The 26,738-nt window shown below is 33.1% G+C and overlaps 3 protein-coding genes across 5 annotated transcripts in view; 1 reads left to right on the top strand and 2 right to left on the bottom strand.

The window, feature by feature from the left end:
- FoxK (forkhead box K) overlaps positions 1 to 19,200 on the bottom strand; it is a 57,945-nt gene extending 38,745 nt beyond the window's left edge. The window contains exon 1 of the mRNA XM_088269492.1: positions 18,335 to 19,200. Within this exon, the coding sequence (XP_088125618.1) occupies positions 18,335 to 18,693 (359 nt within the window). The 5' untranslated portion in view covers positions 18,694 to 19,200. The remainder of the gene's footprint in view (positions 1 to 18,334) is intronic.
- LOC148303741 (GSK3B-interacting protein-like) lies at positions 18,968 to 25,883 on the top strand. 3 transcript variants are annotated; one of them, XM_088269495.1, is made up of 2 exons: positions 18,968 to 19,092; positions 24,087 to 25,883. In XM_088269495.1, exon 2 carries the CDS (start codon positions 24,096 to 24,098, stop codon positions 24,450 to 24,452), a length of 357 nt encoding a protein of 118 aa, XP_088125621.1. In that variant the 5' UTR covers positions 18,968 to 19,092; positions 24,087 to 24,095; the 3' UTR covers positions 24,453 to 25,883. The 3 variants fall into 3 exon arrangements, with proteins under 3 accessions (XP_088125621.1, XP_088125620.1, XP_088125619.1); XM_088269494.1 differs by lacking the exon at positions 18,968 to 19,092 and adding an exon at positions 19,533 to 19,687; XM_088269493.1 differs by lacking the exon at positions 18,968 to 19,092 and adding an exon at positions 22,833 to 22,945.
- Positions 20,781 to 26,738, bottom strand: part of LOC148303742 (dynein axonemal heavy chain 3-like) — a 40,999-nt gene continuing 35,041 nt past the window's right edge. The window contains 2 exon segments of the mRNA XM_088269496.1: positions 20,781 to 21,450; positions 22,329 to 22,539. Coding sequence (XP_088125622.1) covers positions 21,154 to 21,450; positions 22,329 to 22,539 — 508 coding nt within the window. The 3' untranslated portion in view covers positions 20,781 to 21,153.

Here is a 26,738-nt window from a genome sequence, read left to right on the forward strand (position 1 = left end):
TTAATTTATGTTTTACTTAGTAAATACCACTATTTAGTACAATAGTAAATAGAAATACCACTAATAGTAGTATTTAGTAAGTAAAACATTCATTTAAAATTTTAATATTTTGGCTGGAAGGGATCGACCCAGTAACGTTTTAGAAGTAAAATAAAAATAATATTTATTGAACTTCGAGGTTTTCTTAAACAACTTTTAAAAATACAATACTAGCGCCCTGTGGAAGCTCTGAACAGTTTCGTGCGTCACGACCGATGATCTAAATACGCAATATTTCCTCTGAAATGTGTAGGACTCCGCGAGCGATACACCGTCACGCGTATGTATAATATATCGAGGCGAGAGTACCGGGGTGTCGGGAATGTGAGCTTTCGGATTATGTTAACAGGCAAATCGAATTCTTTTCACGTTCCGTGTCTATCAATATCTGCACAATACGGTGGATTGGAATCGGCATTAAAAATAATATATTTCGAATAAATTACGGCGTTTTTATTGGAATATTATCATAATTCGTTTATGATATACGCTTGAAGATAATTTAGCAAAGTTATTCGATTTTAAAAAATATATAAAAATGAAGGATGAGACAAAATTTGAAATGGTGTATTCTTTTCGCAAAAACGAGAAACATTTTTTAACTTAATGGCGTGTCGGTATTGCCTATAAAATAAGGGCATAAAATACATGAATTTTTCAGATAAATGAATTACTTATTTACAAACGAAAAAAAGAGCAGTGGATATTCGAGTCACCTAATAACGAATTTAGGTAGGTCCTTAGAGGTCCTCAGTACTCGCCTGAATTTAGAATAAGACGAGCCAATTAGGGTGTCGGGGAGCCAATTTTGTGAGATTCTTTGCAATATATTTTTCCTCTTCTTCTGGCTCTTATACGTATTCATTAGTACATAGGGCACTGCGTCAGATTTAAGCAACGTTATCTTAATCGTTAATTACACGGAGACAAGGAAACCAGTCCTGTGCTAAGTACCAAGACCAAGGTAGTGCATACTTAATAAATATGAGAGTTAAAAATCACTTTTTTTGACCCCCACGGGAAATGAACCAGGAAACCAGGGAAATGAACCGGGAACCGGAAAATGACCTTCGGAACGGTAGCCAAACGCTTTACACTACTGAGGTGAACATAAACACAGCTTATAAGCAATGTAGTGGTATTTAGGTAGATATATACGTAAAATGCACTCTTGATGAAAAAGTGCAAAATTATTAAGGGTAGCCATTGTTTTTTTTTTATAATTAAAAAGTAAATAATTAGACCGTGTATGCGGCTAACAGGGCGACACACTTTCTTCAACATCTAGTATAGGTTCTCCCGCAAATAGACCAGCATCACGTGGCCGGCCTATAATGGTATGTCTGTAAACATTGGCCGGCCAGTCGGCGCGGAGATGCAGGGAAGGAGCGAGGCGGCCGGTCTCGTCCGTCCACTCTCCATCTCGCGGTGGAATGTCAGGCCGACCACGACCGAATGCACCGCCGCCACGCCACGCTAGACGAGGGTGGTCGTTGCTCGTAGCTTATGTCATTATCGTGTTCGCACATTGATAAACAGGAAGATTCCGTTTTCACTTTCAATTTTCACAACAATATGTAATAAACACATAGCTATAAGGAACGACAGACATCTATATTGTTAAATAGACTCGTATGTTTCAAAGTACCAGGAATCGGGATATTATTAACCCGATGGTTGCCAGAGACGAGATATCTCGGCAAATGGCGGAGTGCCCGTATGGCCAGAGACGAGATATCTCGTCAGTACTTTTGATGACGTATTACTCCGCAGTTTTAACTCATATTGACAATCTGTCAAAAACGGAACATACATTGCCATCAGTTGAAGTTGTCACAAAATATTTTATAAAGTTTTTAAATACTTTTAAGTGATTTATCGGTATCACTTTCAGCTGACAGTTGACAGATGTCATTAGGGCTACCACTCAAACCACTTGAAATATTGATTATTTTAATCGATTGTTTTGAACGCCAGGGGTTTTTATTTTGCTCAATTTTTTTGTGTTTTTCTTATTATTTTAAAATATTCCATTGATAAATAATAGTTGTGTGTTAATATTAAATTTAATAAAAACTTGCGTGTGCGACTTAGTGTGACAACCCTGAAAATTTGAAACTGGTTTAACTTCAAGAATAAAACTCTAACAATCGATGCGGGATATAATATTTGGTAAGTAAATTATAATTCAATAAAAACAACAACAAAAAAAATCTTTAGACAACTTTTTTTTTTTAAAAAAATACTTGGCCTGTTGAGCACTGCGGCGTAATTTATTTGCGGCTATGAAAAGGTTAAAAGTTACTGACTGATAAGTTTTGAATATTAGTCACTTTAATATAACGCAGAAAATTAAAACAAGTCAAGTACGGACAGAAGAAAATCAACATCAACAAAATAAAAGAAAAAAAATAATAAGGAAACGTTGTATACATGTAACAATACATTTAACAGTATAAACTTCAGAGGAGACATATCGTAGTCGTACAGGAGAGAGTGACCAACTAACAAAACGCAAAATGTTCAGGAGAGCCATTTAAGTCACTTTTGCTTTGGCAAGAAAATAAACATCAATGCAGTTATTCATTTTTAACAAGTCAATATATTATACTTCCAAGTTTTAAGTCATTCGGGATTTTTTCAGGGCAATATTAAGCTAGTAAGATATCAAATAGTCAATGATCACGTTTTTGTAAGAAATGCACTTGGTCACTTTCTCCTGTATGACTACGATATATGTTTTTTCTTGAATATTTTTCGCAGATACTTTGTGGCACATTTTGTGTACATGTGCACATGTGCCACAAATATTGAAAAATTTGTAAAGTATCAAAAATAGGTCTGTTACTTAAATTTAATTGATTATTTATAATATTTAAATTTTGATTTATCGCTTTTTTAATTTTCAAAATCTCTAAATAATGCAATGAGTTTACTTTTTTATTAGAATGTAGTAATTATGAGTATTTTGATGTTTTAGAATTTAATAAACACTGATGATGACAAGGTTCTTGTCGAAACCGGTAGGTTAAGGTATAATAATAATAAAAAAGTGGTTAAAACAAAGTTGTTTAATTTTATTAAGACATATATGGTTTAAACTGAAACATGTAGAAAACTGTTATTATTTTACTATTATAATTTATGCATGGGAGATTCTTTGAATTAATTACATACAATAGAACCCCGTTTAGCGTTTAAATGATTTTTTCACTGTTCAACAAGGTATTTTTGATACTTAAATGCATCTATCTTATCATATATGTATTGTAATGATATCAAACGACCTCAAGACTGCATGCGAGTATCAAAGCAACAAAATCGTGCGCAATTTCGGTGATTACGGGGTAAGAAACTCGCAAAATTAAAAGAAACCGAGCTGTCGACTAACATCAACAATCCTTTGAACGTCAGTATACGAGTAAATATTTAGAGCCATGACAGAATGAGACATATGAGGAATGTGTAAGAAGGCATGGCTTTGTTCAAATCAATTGCTTTAGTTGGGAAGCAAGTGACAACACATTGGTGACCTGTGAACGAACGGAGGTGGTATAACTTTGTACTGACTAGTACACAGCGGTCGAATTACAAAACAGCTTTCGAGCCCACGAATGCCGATGGAATTAATATCTCACAGCGTACACTAAAATAGATAATAATCATAGGGTACGTGCTTTGCGGGGCATCTTACAGAGCTGTAAACAAACGGGTAGTCAAATTACGAGAGAGATAATAATAATACTAATGATTGCCTTGTTAACGGGTTAATCTAGGCAGTTACACAACTAAGGGGGAAAAGTCGATAAGAAAGGTAAAAATTGTACGGATAGCCACATTCTGGAGGGTGTTATAAAATATAAACTCAAAACTTTCATACGAATAATGAGATTTTGGCGTTCATTAAAGACTGGGTTAATTGTATTGCAAAGCTACTAGTAGTTAGCAAGCTACTATTTTGATAGAAAGCGAAACTAATTAATGTTATCACGAATAATAATGTTCATTTCTTTACGTATCGAGGTAAGGAAAAACCCAATAAGTATATTACTTTCAGGTTTCATTTTTTATCCGGTTGTAGGTTCTTGTTTATAAAAACGGTTAACGATTATTTTACGACGTAAAAACCGCAAAAAAACGTCCCTGTCGAGTCAAGTATCACCATTTTTTTTCAATATAAAGTGTAGGTATCGCGTGTGACTTTTTCTGGGAGTAAAACGATATATTTTTAATAAAATATTAGTCAGGAACCGGAAAAATTTATATTACTTACACTAATAACAAAAAATGGCATAAATTATAGTTATAGTCGTTGGAAATTTAATTAAAAAATAACAAAACGATTGCGTTACTGAGTTACGTGAGTTGGAAAATTTTCGTCATGGAAAAGGAATTAAAAAGAATTGAATAATTTGCACATATCTCCATATATATCTTTATCCCTCTCCAAGCACAAGAGCTTAGACTCTTTATTGGAGAGAACAGCGTAACTAATTTAAGATTGTTAAAAGTAGCAAATGAACTAAATTATTGTAACTATATTTAATAAATTAAAAAAGAAAAAAAAGAGAAAAACTGTGATATCACAATCGAACTCTTCAAAACCCAGACCGAATACACGAAAACTACCAAATAAATAATTTACAAAAAAAAATGTACATTTTGACTGATGGATAATGTCCGTTATTTGGCAACGTCCGAAAAAATTCCACAAATCAAAATGGAGAGTTTGATACCCGTACTAGCATAATAAACTCCATTACAAATACCGTTTTGATTGGTGAATCATCATGTGCCAGCAGTCGGCAGTCGGCACGCGGAAGCCTCCTCGACTGCATGCAGACTGGAGACTGAAACGTCTATTGAGGACGGAAATAATGCGACACGTTGTCCCGCATCAATTTATCAACAGCAGCGAAATGGGCAGGTGTGACGATTAATCAGGACGCTATTCCCACGGGAGAGATTCGAAGTCTGATAATTTAGGAAGTGAAAAATAAAAATCTACTAGAATGCTAATTTAGCATTCATGCCAATAAAATGGGAACGCCAGGATAAGGGAAATATGCTAGATCGAAGATGTCGTTAGGTGGGGAAGGCAAGGAAGGAGATAATTGCATGCGCATGTGAGGAGAATGGAACCATCCAGACTCCACATTGAACTATACGGTCAACCCCCCGATGTAGACGACTCCCGGGCAGATCACCAAAGAGATGGATCGACAGCTGGGAATCGACATCTCAGGAGGCTAATCCCTCTTAAAACAGGCCACAAGGCCTACACTAAGCAGAAGAAGAAGAAGAGCCAATAAAAGATGAACTCGGAAATGGTCGATTTTGAAAAAGGTTTAAATCAAGAGAATCGTTGAAGAGTGTTGTAATCTTCTAAAGCAGTGCTCCGCAACCGGTGTGTCGCAGTCAAATTCAATATATTTGAAATTTTTTTATTATGTATTTAATTCACAATGACAAATTATTTTTCATAATATTGTCTATTTTTCAAAATGCAGTATTTAATAATTAATAACTAAATAATTTTCCAATGGTCTGTATATATTTTAGCTTTTGGTGTGCCGCGGAATTCTAGGAATTTTTTTGGTGTGTTGTAGGTGAGAAAAGGTTGCGGAGCACTGTTCTAAAGTACAAAGTAGAACACTCCGTATGATGAAAATGTCTCTAGAGATACGGAACAACAATGATATTATATTAATAACATGCTCGACGATTCTCTTTCATATTTAAATTTCACTTTTCGGGAGTAATTTCAATGAGCTTCTTCATGTGAAAATATTCAGGTAACGGATACGATACGAACCAACATGAGAGATAGGTGTTTGTTTAAAATTAACGTCCCCTTCCCGGTGTTGTGTACCTAGTACACATTGCTTCTAATAACCATAATATTTCTATAAATGTAATACATACAAGGCTAAGATTTTAGATATTCCTCCATAACATATTTACGCATTGATTTAAAAAATTATCAGAAATTAATTATCAACAGCGCGTGAACACTGTGCGGGAACTGCGACACTATATTCGCATCTCACTCTTGCATACATGCACTGTGTAAGCGTGAGGAGCTCAAAGCTCAATGTTCTCTAGCTAGCAGTCAGCAGCTCTTCAGCTCCCGACAAGAGCGGACCTATGCTTGTTTCGTGAGCGTTGTCAGATTGTTTTAAAATATTTTCAGCAAATAAATCTAAATAATTATAATTTTTGACTTTATTTATAGTTAATTAAGTTTTATTGTATAGTGACTACCCAACACCGGGACACGCGTTTTATTTTAGCACCGGAAGGGAAAGGTTAATTACATAATACTAACTAATAATCGTTTCGTGGTAATTTGGTATGTGGTTTCGTGTAGTGAACTCTGAGTCAGAGTTTCTAGGTTCGAATCCTTAGTATAACAACTTGAATTGAATATTTTCAATAATGACCGCTGGGGTTACGAAAATCATCTTCGTCTTCTTCTTTAAACCCTTATCTACACTCCAATAGTGCATAGGGTACTGCATCATATAAACGCCGTTATCTTGATCGTTAACACATGAAGTAAAGGTGATCAGCCCTCCGCTTCACGTACCAGTCAAGGGTAATGTTAGAGTGAAAAAAAATTACATTTCTTTGACCCCCCCTGGGAATCGAACTCGGGACCTCCAGAACGGTAGCCGAGCGCGCTGAACATTACACTACGAAGGCGGACATAGTGTGAAATTCAAATATATATGAATACAATAAGAATACAAATGTTTCTCAACATTTTGAGGGTGTCCAAATATTTCAAATCTGGGTTTAATAATATCAAAGTTTAAAAATATGGTAAAATGTATTCCAAATAAATATCAAGCCACTTATTGAACTTTTTACTGTGCAACAGATCTTTTTAGGTAAATCCTGAATAATTTTTCTCCATTTGAATAATATTTAGTATATTTAAAGAAATAATTAAAGCAAACATTTTCTTCAAAATGCTAAAACAATTTTTTCTGCCCCTGTAGCGGGTAAATATTAAGTTTAAAATGCCGCTTTTGCTGGGATAAAGAACATTTTCTGGGTATTCCTAAAACATGCACAACTGAAAATTGTTGATTATTGATATATGACGTTGTTGAAAGGAGTGAGCGATATATCAGCTGTTATAAACACAAAACGAGTCGTACATAAGCCTTTATGGGTTGAGTATGTTTAATTAGATACTGCTCCCGAGTGATAATACACTATTCGATAAAACTACTTATAAAAATATTGAGTACCTACGCGTAGTAAAATTAACGAAAAATAATATAAATATTAGGTACCGCCTCTTATGTGTGGTTGAATCAGAAATAAAATGAATAAAATTAAGAAAACGTCATATCTGTGACTGACGCAGCAATTAACATAAATTTTCGAAATCATTTATGGCAAGACTGGATATTTCACAACATGGCGAAAAAAATGTTTAAAATTTGACGTAATCACAAATGTACCCGCTGTTTATTCAAATACTACAGCAACCGAGTGACCATTAGTCAAAATAATAATTGTTAAGCCGCCTTAAAAAATGTTACAGCTAGATTTAAGCGAATGTGGCACACAAGGTATGATTCACCAATGATGAATTAGCATTTAATACGGTGGAATATCATTAAAGTACGAATAGACGAAAATGTCTACGTAAATTTCGTCACCAATAGGGTATTATCACACGGGAGGAATATCTAATTTAACATACTCAACCTGTAAAGGATTGCGTAAGACTCGTTTTGTGTTTATAACAGCCAATATAATCAATATGTTAATTAATTTTCTTTTGGAAGATGCGCCTTCGTTAAAACGTTGTTTTCGTAAGTTGGTAACGAATGGCGTCACAGAAACGAATGCACACTACTACTATTACAGCTCTTTAAAGCAGATACATACAGGGATACGCCCCATAATACACCCGATGACGTAAAATTTCATGACGTATAGCGGTGTCCGTTTTTCGTTTTATTAAAATATCTAAAGTTTAAACCTTCATATCTTCCTTACTTCTCTACAGATATCAACGAGAATGTTACAGATAGTCTTGTGAATTTTCATATTAATTTATTCGCCAATAATAACACATCTTGAGAATGATCCATTGAAAATTAAGCTAAATCACACTTAATTAATAGGTAAGGTCGACGTCAAGCCAGCAGAGGGGATGATCTGTGGAGTGTGCTATCTGTCTGTTGAATGTTTAGCGGATATTAACTATTGTATGTGGTACGTAGTGCACACTGCAGACAGTCTGGTGTTGACAAAGCAGAGTGCGTTCACCCGGGACTTCCTACTTACTCATTGTTCGGACTCAACCTGCAGTTTGCAGTAGGTGTTCATTTGTTCACAATTAAAAGTTATTCAGATAATTGATAACTCCAGAGTATGTTATTATAATAAAATAAAACTATCATATATGTATTTACATATATCGCTCACTCCTTTCAAGAACGTCGTAAATCAAAAATCGTCAGTTTTCAGTTGTGCATGTTTTCGGAATGCCCAGAAAATGTACTATATCCCAGTGAAAGAGGCATATTTTTAACTTAATATTTACCTGCTACAGGGCAGTAAGTGTTGTTTTGCATTTTGAAGAAAAGGTATTGTTTCATTAATTTTTTTAAATGCCTAAATATTTTTCAAATGGAGAAAAAACCTTCAAGTTTTACCTAAAAAGATCTGTTGCACAGTAAAAAGTTCAATAAGTGGCTTGATATTTATTTTTAATACATTGTATTATATTTTTAAACTTTAAAAACGTTCTCCTGAAAGATCAAGTTTTTATTTATTTATGACGTTCTTGAAAGGAGTGAGCAATATGTATTTACATGCATATATGTGTATATTTATGATATTCAATTCGATAACACGGTGCACACAAATGATATTCGTTGTTCGATACTTATACTAGTACAAGCTTCCAAATCCCGGTGGAGTGTATGTTACACAAGCTTGTACGAGTGCACATATGTATCCCCGGGTACCTACCATCTCTCTACCACTTCGTTTCACATAAAGGCGTAATGTCATTTACCCTAAGCTCCTTCACACACCTCCGTTATCTGTAAAATATTTTATCGTGCAGGATTCGCAGCACTGATCACATTGCGGCTGTCCAAATTTAAAACACAGTAAGGGACATTTTTTTGTAGTACTTTTTTTTGCATTTTTGGACTAAGTAGATTTTACTTATTCCAAAAATGCTAAAAAAACGTACTACAAAAAAAATGTCCCTTACTGTGTTTTAAATTTGGACAGCCGATTGCCTTCACATTACTATTTATCAAGTTAACGCCCCGTTGTTTCGATGTGGTTCCCGATGCATCATTAGTGACCTTTATTTTCCCCTCGCTTCTGAATTTCTAAAATCTGACACGAGCCAATGAATCAGCCAATCAGTGAATAAATGAATCGGCGAACCAATGAATTAGTGAGTCAATGAACGAATCAGCGTTCGTAAATGAGATTCTTTAAAAATGGGGATCCGGTTACTCAATGAACGCATCATTAAGAACCGATCATTCTAGAATGACTGACGTCTAGTGGATGGAAAATAAAAAGAATGCGTACGAACCGAACACAGTCGAGTGTTTGAGTTTGTACTGTTTCATAATTGAGATTATTGCGTAAAAATCATATTGAGATTTGTTTCTTTTTAGGCATTTATTAAACCACATTAAAGTAAATCTTCAAAAAAAAATTTTTGGAACCATTAATCTATTTTAAGTTTCGTTTCCGCCTATGAAATCTAAGAACTTGTGCAAGTACTAAACCAACGTTTTTTTTCTAATTTTCGGATCCTTCGTTTACACAAATTATGTATTAAAAACACCAGATATTTGACTTGTTTGGTCAATGGTTTGATATATGTGATGAGAAGTTACGTGTTTTAACCTAAAATCGATATCAAGTTTCTAGGTTAATATAAAGTTAAAATATATTAACCTAGAAACTTGATATCGATTGTAGGCTAAAACACGTGGATTTTCGGCCTTGAGTCGCTGTTTATTTCCCAGAATAATCTACCAACGGGTTCGCCCGTTTGTCGCCTTTTGTGTGTACGACATGATGTGCGCAAAAGGTCGTGGTCGTAAATATCACACGCATTGTGTTGTACTGTTAATCTGCTGGTCAGCTAATCCATTACAGCATACCGAGGCCGTTCGTGGTCCCTTCCAAATAAGCGAATTCACGGTCATGGTTGATTTGCAAGTTTAGTACAACTTACAAAGCGTTGAACCGCGCTGTGGCTTAACTGGATTAATTATTACGACTGAATTAATGATATGTGTTGATAATCTTAAGAAATATATCGACCCTGTTACGTATACCAGCGTAACCGAAATCCGTAAATTTTGAGTTTATTTTATTATATAAGTACGCAGTTTCAAGGATGATTTTTTTTTCAAAATTGATTACGATTAGACTCGGGAAACTTGATACAAATGTATCGGACTAAATAAATTGCATTTTATTGGTCCGACTTGTGCCTCTTTTCCGTACCACCGCAGAAATGCACGCGATAGAAGTGAAACTTCTTAAAAAATAAAGAATAAGAGATTTAGTGCGAGAGACAGAGAGAGAGCATCTCAAAATAAATTAAAAAATACAAAATTTGCATAAAAAATATTATGTTTATTCAATATTTACACTGCCGTTGATTGGTGCTTCAACTGGTGATACTGATATTAATGGTTGTCATAACTAAAATATGAGATATGTCCATGATTTGATATTTTCGAGATGACGAGAAAAAATGTATGTATTGTAGTTCCAGATTTTCAGAGATGCTTACACAACGCATGATACTTCGGCTGTTCATATATAGCATATCTTTCTCCTTATACGTATCCGTTCCTTTCTCCTCTTTACATTATATCTTTCTTCTTGCCTGTGTGCCTAATCAACGTGACACGTCCTTGAAATTTCACTCTCAATCCTCGTCCGATCATCGATTATCGAATAGCCGCCCAAGAAGTTCACTTCAAAAATGGATGGGTTTATCCATAGCAAGTGAAGTATTTATTCTCGTTACCTTAATTTTTCGCAATCAATAAATTGTAATTTCGTTAGTTAACATTATGAACCCTCACTGAATTCGCATTTCCTTTGCATAAAAGTTAATTTAACACGAACCAACTCTTATTTTTACTTTAAATAAAATAACTATGCGTTCATAGAGAGGAGCTATTATTATTAATAATAATGCCAAATTTACACGCGTTGGAGAAAGAGTATTGCCGTACCTTGCGAAGGTATCAGCCATCGCAAGGTACATCACGCGATCCAGGACAGCCATACGAAGTTTTGTTACAAATTTACGCGAGTCGTAGAGAAAAAGTGTTTGAGACGAGCCGCTACGCGCTGAAATGCGGCGAGACGTTTCTATGTCGTGCTATTAGACACTTTACCACGATCCAGATTACCACTGGAGCGATCATCCGCCAGACAAATTCATCTTTATTTATTTATTAATCACATTGCAAATTTACCCTGCAAATAGCCGAACAATAATGGTTTATCTTCTTGGACTAGGAATGGATATAATCCCACAAGTAGAACAAACTCTAAACAAGGTTCCTATATTATATTCATCAAAATTGGCTAACGATGAATGTGGGAATGTTCTACTCGACATTGTCAGCACTGAGATCGCTTACATCGCTCACTCCTTTCAACAACGTCATTTATCAAAAATCGTGAATTTTCAGTTGTGCATGTTTTCGGAATGTCAAGAAAATGTACTGTATCCCAGCAAAAGCGGCATATTTTTAACTTAATATTTACCCGCTACAGGGCAGAAAGTGTTGTTTTTGCATTTTGAAGAAAAGGTATTGTTTAATTTTTTTTTTTTAATATACTAAATATTTTTCAAATGGAGAAAAAACCTTCAGGTTTTACCTAAAAGGATCTGTTGCACAGTAAAAAGTTCAATAAGCTTGATATTTATTTTTGATACATTTCATTATATTCTTAAACATTAAAAACGATCTACTAAAAAATCAAGTTTTTTTATATATGACGTTGTTGAAAGGAGTGAGCGATATATGTTATGAAACACGAGTGGATGAAGGTGTATATTACAACAAAAACTCATAAATTAAATCATTGTAAAATAAAAAACGTACTCTGCAACGATCTCCTGAAAACTCGAGTTTTTTTTTATATATGACGTCCTTGAAAGGAGTGAGCGACATAGCAAGCCGATATTCATATCGTGGTGTGCCCCTATTTTCACATAATTTGTCTTGGGCTTGAGCTTTGATATTTCCCTTTTCCCCCTTTCCTCCCTTCCGTCCCTCTCCCAGGTGTTTGTATTAAATTACAATATTTAAATACCTGTTTTTTGTTACTCGTTAATGAAAATGTATTTACGAACTGTTCTGTAAAATTTTCCAATATACTTATATTTATATATATTTTTTGGAGTGAGATCAGTAACCTGATATCAAAGAATGCGACATATTTTTAACTGTATTGCAAACATTACACTGCGAAATGTTTCACGTTACGTCATATAAGATTTGCTTCACGCACAGAGTAAAACCCACACATCTTGTTACAATTTATTTGATGACTATCGGAATGAGACGATTTCGTAAAATGTAATCCATTTTACACGAGGACTGATCAAACCGTGTAGCAGTAAAACATATTTATATTTAAATAATTACGTAATTTGCATTTAAAAACATTATTAAGTATGGAGAAATAAAAAATAATATAAAAAATCTTCTTCTTCAAACCCTCACCCGCACCCGATGGTGCATAAGGCACTGCATATCTTGATAGTTAACACACGAAGGCAAGGTGATCATTCCTGCGCATCAGGCACCAGTCCAGGGTAATATTGAACAAATATTAGAGTGAAAAAATCACTTACATGTTATACTATATTTATTTCACTCCTCCACTGGGAATCGAACCCGGGACCTCCAGCACGGTAGCTAAACACGCTGACCATTACATCACGGAGGTGGACAATATAAAAATAACCATCCAAAAAAATCTTTAGTAAGTACATATATACTAATCCATTATTGAAGGGACGCTGTTCTTCAATAATACATGTTTATTACGGTTATAATAGGCCAGTTAAAGAGTTGCACGACTTTAATAAATTGAGTGCAAAAATGATTAAATCCGACTAATTAAGGAAAAATAATTACATTTGAAACTCGTAAAGTCACGTCATGATGCCGGCGCCATATTGTTACACGTAACGTTATTATTGTTATTAATTAGCGCAAAAGGAAATTCTGGGCAATTAAATGAACGGTTTTTCTGCGGTGAGGTCTACAATGATAATACCCCGTATAGCAAGTATTAGTATGAAGTAGGTAGAGAATACTTCATCCTGCCGGGAATCTTGCTAAAATTATGCTTTTGTGCAATTAATAATTGTGGAATGATAATTATTAATTCAATAATCAGATTTATTTAATAAAGTTACTATATTATAATAAAGTTACTATATTCATGACTAAATTACGATGACTTTCATAATTTACAATATTTTGAGGGTGTCCAAATATTTGGACAGACTCAAAATATTGTAAAGAAATTAACTGGTCAAATTATAAGCTAAAATAATAAGATAAAAAATTATATTTTCTAGCGTTTTTCATGTATGTATTGTGATTATGATCCAGGATTCGGATCTCACATACAAATGAAAGAGTTTTTGCTCAATAAAAACGATATCACCATAGATGTCTCTAGTGAAATTCTAGTGATTCAAGGCCTTTGTTTCGAATTTGAACTATATATACAAAAGTATCAAGAATTTGAGTAGTGTGGTTGTTAATCATGGGGGGTAGAATTGGTAAAATGTTACACGTGTGTAAAGTGATCACTTAAACCAACCTATGACGGTTGTAAGCCCCGTAAATGCCTAGATTTCTATATTCTTCTTCATGTATGTTGAGATGTTATAAAAATGATATAAAATTTGAATGTTGATTCTATTAGGCGATGTACTTTAAAAAGCCAAGATTTGTGCAAAATTTGCACACGTGTTTATTTCACGGGCGATATGTTAGATCAATTATCAGATTGCTTATATTTATACACGTGGCGTGGGTATACCAACAAGTGGTGTAATGTGTAATTAAAATATGCGTTTAAATAGTCTGCCAAATGAACGCCGCGCCACCGACTAGCATAGATCATCACCAAAACAATGCAGGATAGCGCTGTAGTTATGAGAATAAAACTGATCATTCAATGAGTCTCAACAATAACAACAAAAGTGCACTTCCATATACGATATACAGTGGAACCTCTAATAACGAGCATAATTCGTCCCTGAATCTTATTTGTTAAGCGAAACCTTTTTTTATTTTGAGTGGTGTGGCTCATAAGTGAATGTCGTGAAAAGGGGATTTGTTTTTTCTCTGTTATGCGAAATGTCGCTCATTAAGGGAGCAACCATTTCACATTTTTTTGTTCGCTATGCGAATTACTCGTTATGAGAGGTTCCACTGTACTTTGTCCGAGCCCTTCTCATAAATATTTTTTCAACTCAACCAAGAAGCAGAGTGCGTTTTTATTTTACAATGATAAAAAAGAATTTTTGTTGTAATATACACCTTCATCCACTCGTGTTTCATAAAATATATTGCTTACTCCTTTCAACACTGTCATACAGTATCTACTCAATGAATTAGGGCCACCCATTATTTTTTTGAATACTCTGAAATCTTTTGGATTATTATATTTATTTTACATAAATACTTTAAGTTTTCTATTGACATCTAATATCGTGTATATTACCTTCAATAATATGTAAAATATACCTGGATTATTTAAGCCTTTACAAAATTTCAAACCCTTTTCTGAGAAAGGTCCCTAATTAGCACAGGTAGACAGATAGTTGAAAGTTCAAAAAATAGTCCTATCTCATTTATTAGTGAAGTTTCTTGAGTTCTGGTTGTTGTTTTGTTCAGAGAGGTTATATAGTTATCGTGTCTTGTGAAAAAAACTTAATTTTTAATTTTAGTTCATAAAGTATAATTTTTTTTTGTAAACACAAGTGTTTTTTTTGAAAAGGACGAAATGGGAAAAAGTAAAGACATTTCTGAGGAAAAAAAGTCTAGTGTTATAGTGCTACTGAAATTAGGAATACTATCTAATAGAGAAATTTCAAAAAAAGAAAACGTTTCTCGTCAAACAGTGGACAGAATTTCAAAATCAATAAAAAATCAGTCACCCGCCACTAGCAATCGGCGAAAGAACTGTCGTAGGATTAGAAAAACAACACCGAGGACTGATCGAAAAATCGTTCAAAGTGCCTTAGAAAACCGTAGTGCATCAGCAAAAACATTGAAAATAAAATTGGAAGAAGAGGGTATAAATATATCGGTATCAACACTGAGGCGACGTCTTTACGAAGTAAATTTGAAATGCAGGCGCCCTGTAAAAGTACCAAAATTGACACCACGAATGAAAGCGGATCGATTAAAATGGGCCAGGCTACATCGAAATTACTCGGTAGATGATTGGAAAAAGGTATTTATTTCAATTGAATTTTCAACATATCATTTTAGTAAATAAACTTATATATTTGAATTAAACTTAAATTTTCATTATTTTTCAGGTCATCTTTAGTGATGAGTGCCGGTTAGAAGCCGTGACAGAGAGCCGTCGATTCGTCAGGAGAACACCAATGGAACGTTACAATGAGGCCTGTGTGGTAAAAGTTATCAAACACCCCCCTGCAACAATGATATGGTCATGTATTATTAACAATTTACCTGGGCCGTTGTTTTTCGTGGAAGGAACAATGAACCAAAATTCCTATAAGCAGGTCCTCGAACGAATTTTATTGCCCTTCTACCATACACTCGACCCAACAGAAGGTCCATACACCTTCATGCAGGATGGGGCACCTTGCCACCGGGCTAAATCAATAATAAAATTTTTGTCTAACAAAAATCTGCCTTTGCTACCCTGGCCTGGAAATTCTCCGGACCTTAATCCTATAGAAAACGTATGGAGCATGTTAAAAAATAAGGTATACTCATTTCCAAATCCGACAGTAGACTGTCTAAAAAAAAATAATTAAAAAAATTTGGTCAGAAGACGAAGAAATAAAAAAACATGATAAAACAGTGCATTTTAAGTATGCCAAAAAGAATTGAGGCAGTTATTTCTGCCAAAGGTGGAAATACTAAATACTAACTATATTTATATGAAAATATATGCATAATTTAAGCGTAATAAAGTGTTCATGTGTAAATAAAATTCAATGTTGTTTTATTCAAGGTTTTCTCTGAGTTATTCCTGTTTGAATTGAGAAATTGCGTGAAATTCTGCGTGGCCCTAATTCATTGAGTAGATACTGTATATAAAAAAAACTTGATTTTTCAGGAGATCGTTTTTAAAATTTAAAAATATAACAAAATATATTAAAAATAAATATCAAGCCACTTATTGAACTTTTTACTGTGCAACAGTCCTTTTAGGTAAAACCTGTTTTTTCTCCATTTGAAAAATATTAAGTACATATTTTTTTTTATTTTTAAATAATACCTTTTCTTCAAAATGCAAAAACAACACTTTCTGCCCTGTAGCGGGTAAATATTAAGTTAAAAATATGCCGCTTTTGCTGAGATATAGTACATTTTCTGGGCATTCCGAAAACATGCATAACTGAAAATTGACGATTTTTGATATATGACGTTGTTGAAAGGAGTGAGCGATATGAGTCGTATCAAATCAAACATGCCCAACATATCGAAACACATGTCAGAATAGATTTTTAAATATAGTGGTAGTTACCAACTGAAATAAAAAATGGATAGATATTAATAACTATAAAGTGACTGTCGATTCAATTAATGTAATAAAATCAACCTCCATTAAAATTTATGTATATTCTGCGTGTTTTTATTTATGGATCATATTAAGAAAAAAATCTCTGTAAAATAATTAAACGTACATTTTTCGTCGGGTGTTGCGTTCGTTCAAGTAAATAGACTCAATTATGTTGTACATACAATTAGTTAAATGTAATCTATGTATACGTACTATATGTACTATAAATATATTATCGGTGTGCACTAATATATTCATTTATAATTTTTTTTTAGATAAAACGGGTAATGAATGAGTATTTTTTGTACATCAAATGCGTCATTGTTATAAAAATAACATTTGCGTAGAAAAAAAGTTATAAATAAACACGATATTTCACAAAATAAAAGGCAATCAAAACAATTAAGATAATAATTAAATGGTGGCGGTATAATGAAAATATATAAACAATGGCGAATTGCAGCGTGTCAACAGTGGGTCAATATTGAAAAATACCACGTCGTAAACCGGAAGAGTATGTGTTTTGACTGTTGCTAAGGCGGATTTGCTAAAATCCATAGTGTCGAGACGATATAGACGGAATCTGACCCAAACTGGTTTGCGACTTGCGACACCCAACGTGTTCAGTCTCATTAATTAAATTATCGGTATCTCATTCAACCTTTGCTTTAAATTACAGGATGAATGCCACACAACGATGTATAGGATAAAATATTATTATGCAAATATTACGTATTACGCTTGATAAAAAAAACTTTTATTTTTAAATACTGCTTAACAATAACACACTGACTATTGGGAAGGAAACATTATCTCGCGTATAAACATAGTGATAATTGGCCATTATTTGTAACGCGTGAATAATATTATGTAGGTACTATAGATTAATGACCGGGATAGTGTACTACTACTTAGAACTAAGCAGTATGTTTACTATATGGAAATAGTTTTATTGATTCCTACCGGCAACTTGTCCGTCAGCGAGTCGAGCCCGAGTCTTATCTAGTATTCATTCTGGCGCTAGGCGGTGTACGGTGCACCGACACATTTTGTTTACAAGTGTATGATGTAATCAATACAGAAACTAAGAATGAGCCGACCCGTTCGTACTACCTGAGCTAGCACGTAACAACACTAAAGTCTATGTACATTTTTATTATTATTTACAGCCACTGTTTTGATTACTTTAACCTAAAATTGCGTCACACATCACGTGATTAGCGGGTGAAACCATAAAATAGATCAATATGAGGAAATATAAACAATTAATATATTGTGCAATTTTTATTATTCGCTGTGGGTAAACAATATATCGATATAAACATCGAGACCCGCGATGTAAACACGGCAGCGCCCGACCCGTGCAGCGAACACGCTTCTAGGACTAGAGTAGTGAGGGCTCGATTTCCGCTGCCAGGAAATATGAGGAGCTTGTTTATTTACAAGATGTACACATTGCACTTACGTTCTCGGGAGTTGTAGCGAAGGCCCTCCTTTTCTCTGGAAGACTCCGTCGACGAACACGCCGTTCTTCCCGTTACAGGTCATAAAGAACGCCGGATGGTCGAAGAACACTTCCAGGTGGCGTCTCGATATGAAGCTGGAGTGGCCCATGTTGACGTCCACATCGCCGCGACTGCTGTTGCGGCCGATGACGATGTGCTTCTGGCGCACCAGGTACTCGAAGTCGCGGCCCTCGAGGCGCGCGATGGGAGCTCCCGTCACCTCGGGGGCCCACTGCACCTTGGACGGGCTGGCCGGGGCGGACTTGAGCGCTAGCAGGGCCCAGGCGTCGCTCTCGGGGTTTCTCGGGTATTGGGACATCACTGCTTCACTTCCGATCCGGGGGTCACTCGCGACACCGCACCGTGTTTACCCACAGCGAAAACGTGGGTGGCAAAACATCAATGCACACTTCCCCGAGAATAAGACATTTTTAAGTAACAATGACTAGATAGATAAATTTATCAGAAAAGTAAATAACGCATGTTTTAATACGGATTTCGTTTACAAAATTGGCAGCAGTCGGTTCACGCGATCTGTACGAATTTCTTCGACGTTGAGGTTACTAACATGACGCACATGCGCGCAGTTTCTACTTTCTGCCAGTAAACAAGAATTATATAAACAACCACGTGATTTGAGTTATTTAAAATTAAAATATCACTCGAAGATCTATGTTTTTTTACTGAAAATACCTCAGAGATACGAGTACGGACCGGGGTGAATATAAAGCTTGATAAATCTGATCAATATTGTAGTTTACAGGTTTCAAAATCGACATGAGGCGCGACGGCATTTAACCAAAAATGACAATTCGGTACACGCAGTACAAAATTATGGACGAGGAGAATGTTTAGTGTAGCGTTGGTAGCGACATCTATTCGGGAGAAACGAAAACTTCATTAGTTTGTAACTGGTGGGAAATTCAAAATCGTTAATTGTCAGTTATAAAAAAGATAAAATATACTTTAATCGTAATTCAGATGCTAAACTAACAATTTAATAGAATGTTGTGTTTCCTTTTGGATAATAATATACAAGAAAAGTGCAATTTTTTCGATGTTTTCATTTACGAAAACTTGTTTGTTTATAAATATTTTAAATTTATTTTGTTGGCCAAACTTTATCCAGTAGACGTTGCCAACTTTAGAAAAATAAATAAAACTTCAGTTGATAAACGTCACGTGTGACTTGTTTATTATTTATAATTTAATAATGTTTGTTTATTTATATTTCTATTGCTAAATTTTGTCAAAAGCTTCTTAACAGTTAATTCATTTCTTATTTATCTCATATCTCATCAGTACGAATAAAGGTAAAAAAATTTCAAGTATTTGGATCAATATTATATATTTTTTACTTCAAAAACTTTCTTCTCTTTTAACTATATGTATGCAATATGTGACCATCATAATGAAAACGCAAACTTAAAAAAAACATGTTGTTTTCTACAAATAAATTGAACTTTTTAGTAAATTGAAATTTCTACCATTTCAGTGATTTACATTAATTAAAGTTGTGCAATTCGAAATGCAGTTTTCTTCTTCTTTTTTACTAATCAGTAATTTTAATCATTATTTTAAATAGAAAAAATATTATAAATAGAAAGGAGATGCTATCTAAGTTTAGAAGTATTGCGGATATTAGTATTTTTATATGTTTTGTATGTTATACAAATTAGGTCATCAATTATTATGAGGAACCTCTCAAAGAGATCATAACATTATTTTTCAAGAAAATTACTACTCTTTGACAATTTTTTTAAAAAGAAATAAATTTTAATGTAACTTTATATGGCTATATTTTATTTTTCATTTTGGAGAATTAGGCATTACTAATATTGTTCACCCTTTAAATGTTATTGGTTAGTGGAAATCAAACCTCGTATACAGAAAATATGCTATAATTTATTAATCAAAACATTTCCGATGAGTGTTTTTTACACCTGCGGACCTCTGGCGACAGGATTTGATAATTATGTACATTTAGTTAAGACCTTAACTAAGAGATTGGTACATAATATTCATATAAAAAACATTAAATTTGTAATTCCTTATTTTCTGATTTTGAAATGAGGCCAGCGCAGAAGGTAAAAATACCCTTCCCATCCTTAACCATCAATTGACCGAACGTGTAGAAATACCTTTCCCATTGATAGTGTGTTTTTGGGGCCAGGATTCTTCATTATTTTGAAAAAGATAAACACATCATTTTTTATTAAATTTATTTAAAATATGAAGTACACACTCAAATATAAAAAATATACTTTTCTCAATGCACAAAGTAGCAAATGGTTTATCACTCACAGATAAAGGTACATAAACATTTTTAAGTTTTATAAAAAAAATACATATAAATTATGTAGATATTGTAAAACTGTTTTTACTGTCATTGTAAGATACTAAAAAATCTTTACAATTTATCGATTTGCCTTTCCAATGATATCTATTACATTTTAAAAAATTTATAAAAATATATATTAATTAGTCTTTTACTTTATTAGTGAAATTTAAAGTGAAATTCACTAAAAGAAATTAACATCTGTGCAATGTAATGAATATTTTGTTTTTAAATTCAGTAATGCTACACTGAAGCAAATGTATTCAACATCTCTTTGTCGCGTTAACTGTTACACAAATTGGTCAAGTTTTATTTTTCGTAAAGTTTATAAAAATGTGTCAAAAATATTGAAATTAAATACATATAATATATACAATTTCAATTTGTTTCATCAAACAATGTTATTCAATGCCGAATTAAGGTAGGTCTTGAATGTTTAGGTTAGTCATCTAGTTGTGTCAAGCACGCTACGCCCCTGTTAATCCAATGTCTCTCCGTTAGATCGCTGTTGAATGTCATGTTGGTGACAAAGTTGCTGGAGTGTCCCGTGGTGGCGAGTACGCCCCTTCGTGCGCTGGTCTTGTAGATCGGACAGAAGTAACACGGAGGAGGATTGAAGTCTATTTTCTTAGCGGGTTTTAACCAAATTATAGGAACGGTGTCAAATAGAATTTTGGGAAAAGATTCATCCAGCTTTTTTAACTTGCGGTTCCATCTCGCACCCTCTAAGAACAGACCCTGAAATAATGATGACATAAATAATCTAAAAATCTCAATTTAATTGCTATCCAAGAACCATTTAAAAACGAATAGTTTTGGTTACCATATATATTTATGTTTTTATGATTCTCTTTTATGATTTCTCTAATTTTTATTACTATTACAGGTCAAATCTCGGTATTAACATCACAGTACCAAAAAAATATTTCGTTATAATGAAAATTTGTTACACTGGATGTATAGGATATGACACATTTTAAATTTATTTTAATGCTATATTATCCACTCTTATTAGAAAATTCAAATTAGTTATTACTGTTACACTACACCCGATCTTCCGGCCAGTGATCAATACAATATAGGTACCTACCTACTACAGGACACAACAGAAATGGAAACTTTATTGGAAAAAAGAAATTTACAAAGAAAGAAAAGTGAATTAAAAAGGAAGTTAAAAAAGGTTTTTAATTTTTAATAAAAAAAAAACGGAAATTTTTTTTAGACATGAATTGTAACATCATTTTAAAATTTTGAAAAAAAAAAGTTCCTTATTCTGAGATCGGCTTAGCTACATTGAATTTTGGTTCGGTACATTTTATATGGAAGTTTTCCGGGGACGAATTGCAGATTCGTTATACTGGAAATTTCGTTAATTCGGTATTCGCTACAAAGAGATTTGACTTGTATAACATAAATAAAAGGGTGCATAAACAAGCGAGTTACGATAATGGTGCTTTATTAAGCTTATACTTACGTCTCCAAAAACGCTTTCATCAAACTCTTCCTTAATTTGCTGCATGAAAATTAATTTATGAATGATACAAATGTTATGGATTAGACAGTTAATAAATGTATGTTTATTGTGATCCTACGGATACGCTTAGAATTCTTAATACCTTTGTATACACTCCAAATGTTGGGTCGCTTGGTGCTTCCGTTTCATAGCTGGAAATCTCAAATTCATAGTGCAGCTGATCGATGGGGATTTTGTACTTTCTAGAGTAGTTTTGTAAAACTCCCGTGAGGAAGGACTGTGTGAAATAAAATCCAGACAACCAATATACTATCGGAGGGCCATTTTCTATCCAGTCTTGGAGAAACTTTAACCTGCCATTAAAAATATTAAATGATCAAATCATAGTAATTATAATACAACAAAAATAATATTAAAATGACATTTTTTAATACTTATATTCAAAGCATTAACTTTGCAATTGAATATTTGTTTAAATCTTTTGGTTTGTTGTTTAATACGTTAGTATGATTTTTTATTTATTGGTGTGTTGATAGATATTTAATTTATCAAAAATTAATGCAATTGTTTTACAAGTACGTTTGTGATAATGTAGAAAACAAAAACATGGAGTGAAGCAGAGGTTATAGTTCAAACATTTATTTAAACGGGAACAGAGAAACACAAATTTAAGAGATAATCATTCAACCAGTGTCACAAAAGTATTAAAGGCATCGCGAGTGGTGTACAAAGTTATATTTTAAAGTTATTGCGATGGAGGTAAAAATATGTATAATATTGATTTGTGTACCAAGTATTACATAATTTTTTATGCTTGTTTAAAATTATGAGTGTCATTGACAATATCAGTGGATTTTAGAAAACATAAATAGAAATTATTTAAAAAAAAAATATGAAGTTTAATATACATATATACATACTGATATCTTAATAGATTACCATGATGTCTATAATTTCATTCTTCTTCTTCTTACCCTTATCCGCACCCAATTGGTGCATGGGGCACTGCATCGTAGGGACGCAGTGTTATCTTGATCGTAAATTGCACGAAGGCAAGGTGATCAGCCCTGCGCTTCTTGTACCAGTCCAGGGTGATATTAAATAAATATGAGAATGAAAATCAGCCATATTTATTTTGACCCCTCTGGGAATCGAACCCGGGACCCGGGAATTTCATTAATGTTTGAATTATTGAAAATTGTAGTAAATAATTAGTTCAAAGCTGAAATTCATCACATATAGGATGGTGGCCCAAAACTCCTTAAAAAGTTATAAATTTTTTGTTTTACATTTTTTACTATGGATTTTTTCAGACCAGAATACAAAACTTTAGAGTATCGAGAATGTGAACGGCATCTATTTAAGGCTTTAAGGTCACTATTTGGTGTAGTGTGGCGCATACATTTTCTATGTTATAACGGAGCGCCAATTAAAAAAATGAATATTTAAACATTTTAATACATAATTTAAAATAACTTGAATAATACTCCACGGAATACATGACTTGAATTTAAAACAAAAATAAAAATTGAAACGGATTGAAAGTCATTAATTAATAAAATGGTGAAGCGAAATCTAGGCCATTGTTCTGTACATCAGGGCTGCCTCAAGCACAGCCTGCTTACATTTGTGCGACTAGCAATATGTTTTTTAATCTACACAAATTCGAAAAATTTTCTTTAAAAAAAGTTATTTTGTGGAACTTCATTTTATTTTTATGGCATCTTTAATATTTGTGTCCCTCCAATCTATTAAGCTATTTAGATTGACCTAGGATCGTATCTGGTTTGGACAACCCCGCTGTACATCATGATCTTTTTATTCAAACTGACAGTATAATATAATTGATTTTACAAATTAAAATTTTCACTAATCTAATGAATTTTATGTTTTGTTACAGTTTTACAATATGGACGACAATGTAGAAAAAGAGATTTCTGACAAAGATCGTTGGATTCGGGAGGCGGAAGCTGTGATCAACGATATCAAGCACCATGTCCACTCGGTGGAAATATCTAAAGAGTTACCCAATACCAGCAGAACTATCTACTTGAATCTAGTAACATTAGAAATGAAAGAATACTGTATAGAAATGTCTTATTCCGGATTTCAAGTTGTTGGAGAAAAGTTTGATGACAAAAGTTTATCTCCCGAGGACTACTGCGAAACACCGTACAGCTTACTTAGCGTAATAAGTCCCACGTATAAAAATTCATTTGCTAACGAGTTGATACAAAAATTGAAATCTCTGGAAAACAAGACATAAAAATGTAATAATTTTTTGTCACAGTGGATTTGTCACCGGGCATTTAGTTTGCTTTAATTAACACAAATATACAAACGCAATTAATAAAACACTAGATTATTGTAACAAAATACACATTTTATCTAAAGTTCTGGAGTAAAGAACGTGATTACCACTTGCAATATGATAAGACACACTTGTTATTTAGGTTAATTCAACAAAATAATCAACATTTTTTAGAGAAAAGGTAATCAGATTTTAGATAGATAAAATCAATGTTTTTACATAAAAAAAATATAAATCTTCATCTTCCTTAGACTAATATACGAGTATGTATCACTGTTGTGCTTTAATTTGTATACAATAAATGTATTTTAAAATACTAATCTAATTAGTGAATAAGAAAAAAGAGGTTGAATTCACACTGAGCACTGTTTTTTTTTTGTATTTAATAACAACAATAAAAATATATATTAGATATTAGAACACACAAATTAGTGGAGAGTAAATGCTTTAAAAAATGACTTTACAGTAGACTCTTGATTTATCGGATTCCAGTTAATGTTACTATTTTAGTAGCAATATATCTCATTGCTAAAAAAAATAACCAAAGTTATGAATATGTAAGTACTTCATAGTTACCTCGAATACCATAAAAAGAAATATAATTAAAAATCATTTGGTGAAATATTTATAACATTATTTGTAAAAAACTTGCTAGAAAAACGATTATCTCATCTTGAAAATAAAAATAATGTTTTTTGATTATTATTTTTACCTTTTTCTATGGAATTTATTTGTAATGATATTACATATACTATTACACAAATAAAAAATTATGATGTTCTTAAATATTAAAAATATAGTTAACCTGTATATTGTATGTTAATTTTCAATGGTATGCATAAATCACAAAGACTAGAAGAGTGACCACTTTTCAGGAGACACAATTGAAACACTATAACTTAAGCAGTAGACTTAACTCTTTGAACCCTAGAGGCCGGTAAACCGGCTTTATTTAGTAACGCATACAGCCTAATGGATGGAATACCGGCCTCAACATCTATCACTACCCTGCGGCCTGGAATACCGGCCTGCGAAGAAAAAACTAAGATGATACTTTTGACTTATTGCGACGTCATCGCGAGTGTCAGGGGGGAGAACTTGTTTGAGCATGAACTCAGATTAAATTTGATTCATTTTGGATCGAAATTAAATTTTTAGTCAAATATAATTTTTTGGTCAAAAATTACTCAGGAGCTCAGGGTTAGGGTACTTGTACAATGAGCGCTTCAGAATTCAAATAGTTAAGTAGTTAAGTATGTATAAACACATAATGTTCAGTAATGTATTGACAAAACTTTATTCTATTTGATTAAAATATCAAAGCATAATGACTTCGTAAAACTTATGTTTTAGGTTGATGAATATCTCAGTAAAAAAAAGAGCAAAATGAATACTTATTATAGAAATGCGTTAAGCCCTGATATGATAAATGTTGCCTTTACATAAAGTGGAGTATTTTTTATCATGTTTAGATTTTCCAGAAAAATCTATTTAACTGGGGTTTTTTTTCTTTCCATTCTGGTAAATCACTAGTCTACTAAACTTAAAAATACTAATATCAATAGATTTAGTGTTTCACAGTCTTGTATCAGTTAATTTATTTACGTTACACATAAATTTATGCATAAATAAAGACAATATGAAGGTGGCATTGGAAGAATGTTGACATTGTGATTCCATATCGGATAACTCTGAGAAACTTCTCTTTTTTAAATTTCATGTTATCATCTAACTCCGGTTATTGCTTGCATGCTGACATTTACACAGATGACAGATAAATTACATATGTATTGTTATTGAATTGGTACAAATTTTTCTACTAAATAAATTCTTTTCTATTTATTTTAAAATTGCTTCTTTTTCTTACACTTGAAAAGTGTGTAACCACCTTTTTTATGATATGTAGAGCATAATTTTTAAGGTATTGTATAATCTAGATATCTGTTGCAATTTATTCATCACAGTTTCTGACTTCCATAGGAGTATGGACCAGCATAGCTCTGAAACTGATAACAGTCAACCGTGTGCCATTGGAGAAAGAACATATTTTTGTTATGGTTAATCCTTTTACCCAATCACATCAGATTTATAATAAAATTTTAAAATAAGATTTGTAAAGCAATGGTTTGTTTTAGTAATAAATATTGTTTAAAAGATTTTTATTTCGCAACATATATGAAGAAATTGTTGAGATGGGAATTGAGATGAGATGGGACTGTGGTTTTTTACATCGCTTATAAC

The sequence above is a fragment of the Brachycentrus maculatus genome, unplaced genomic scaffold (genome assembly GCF_059751285.1).
Source record: "Brachycentrus maculatus isolate JH-2025_06_01 unplaced genomic scaffold, ASM5975128v1 h1tg000353l, whole genome shotgun sequence".
NCBI classification, from domain to species: domain Eukaryota; kingdom Metazoa; phylum Arthropoda; class Insecta; order Trichoptera; family Brachycentridae; genus Brachycentrus; species Brachycentrus maculatus.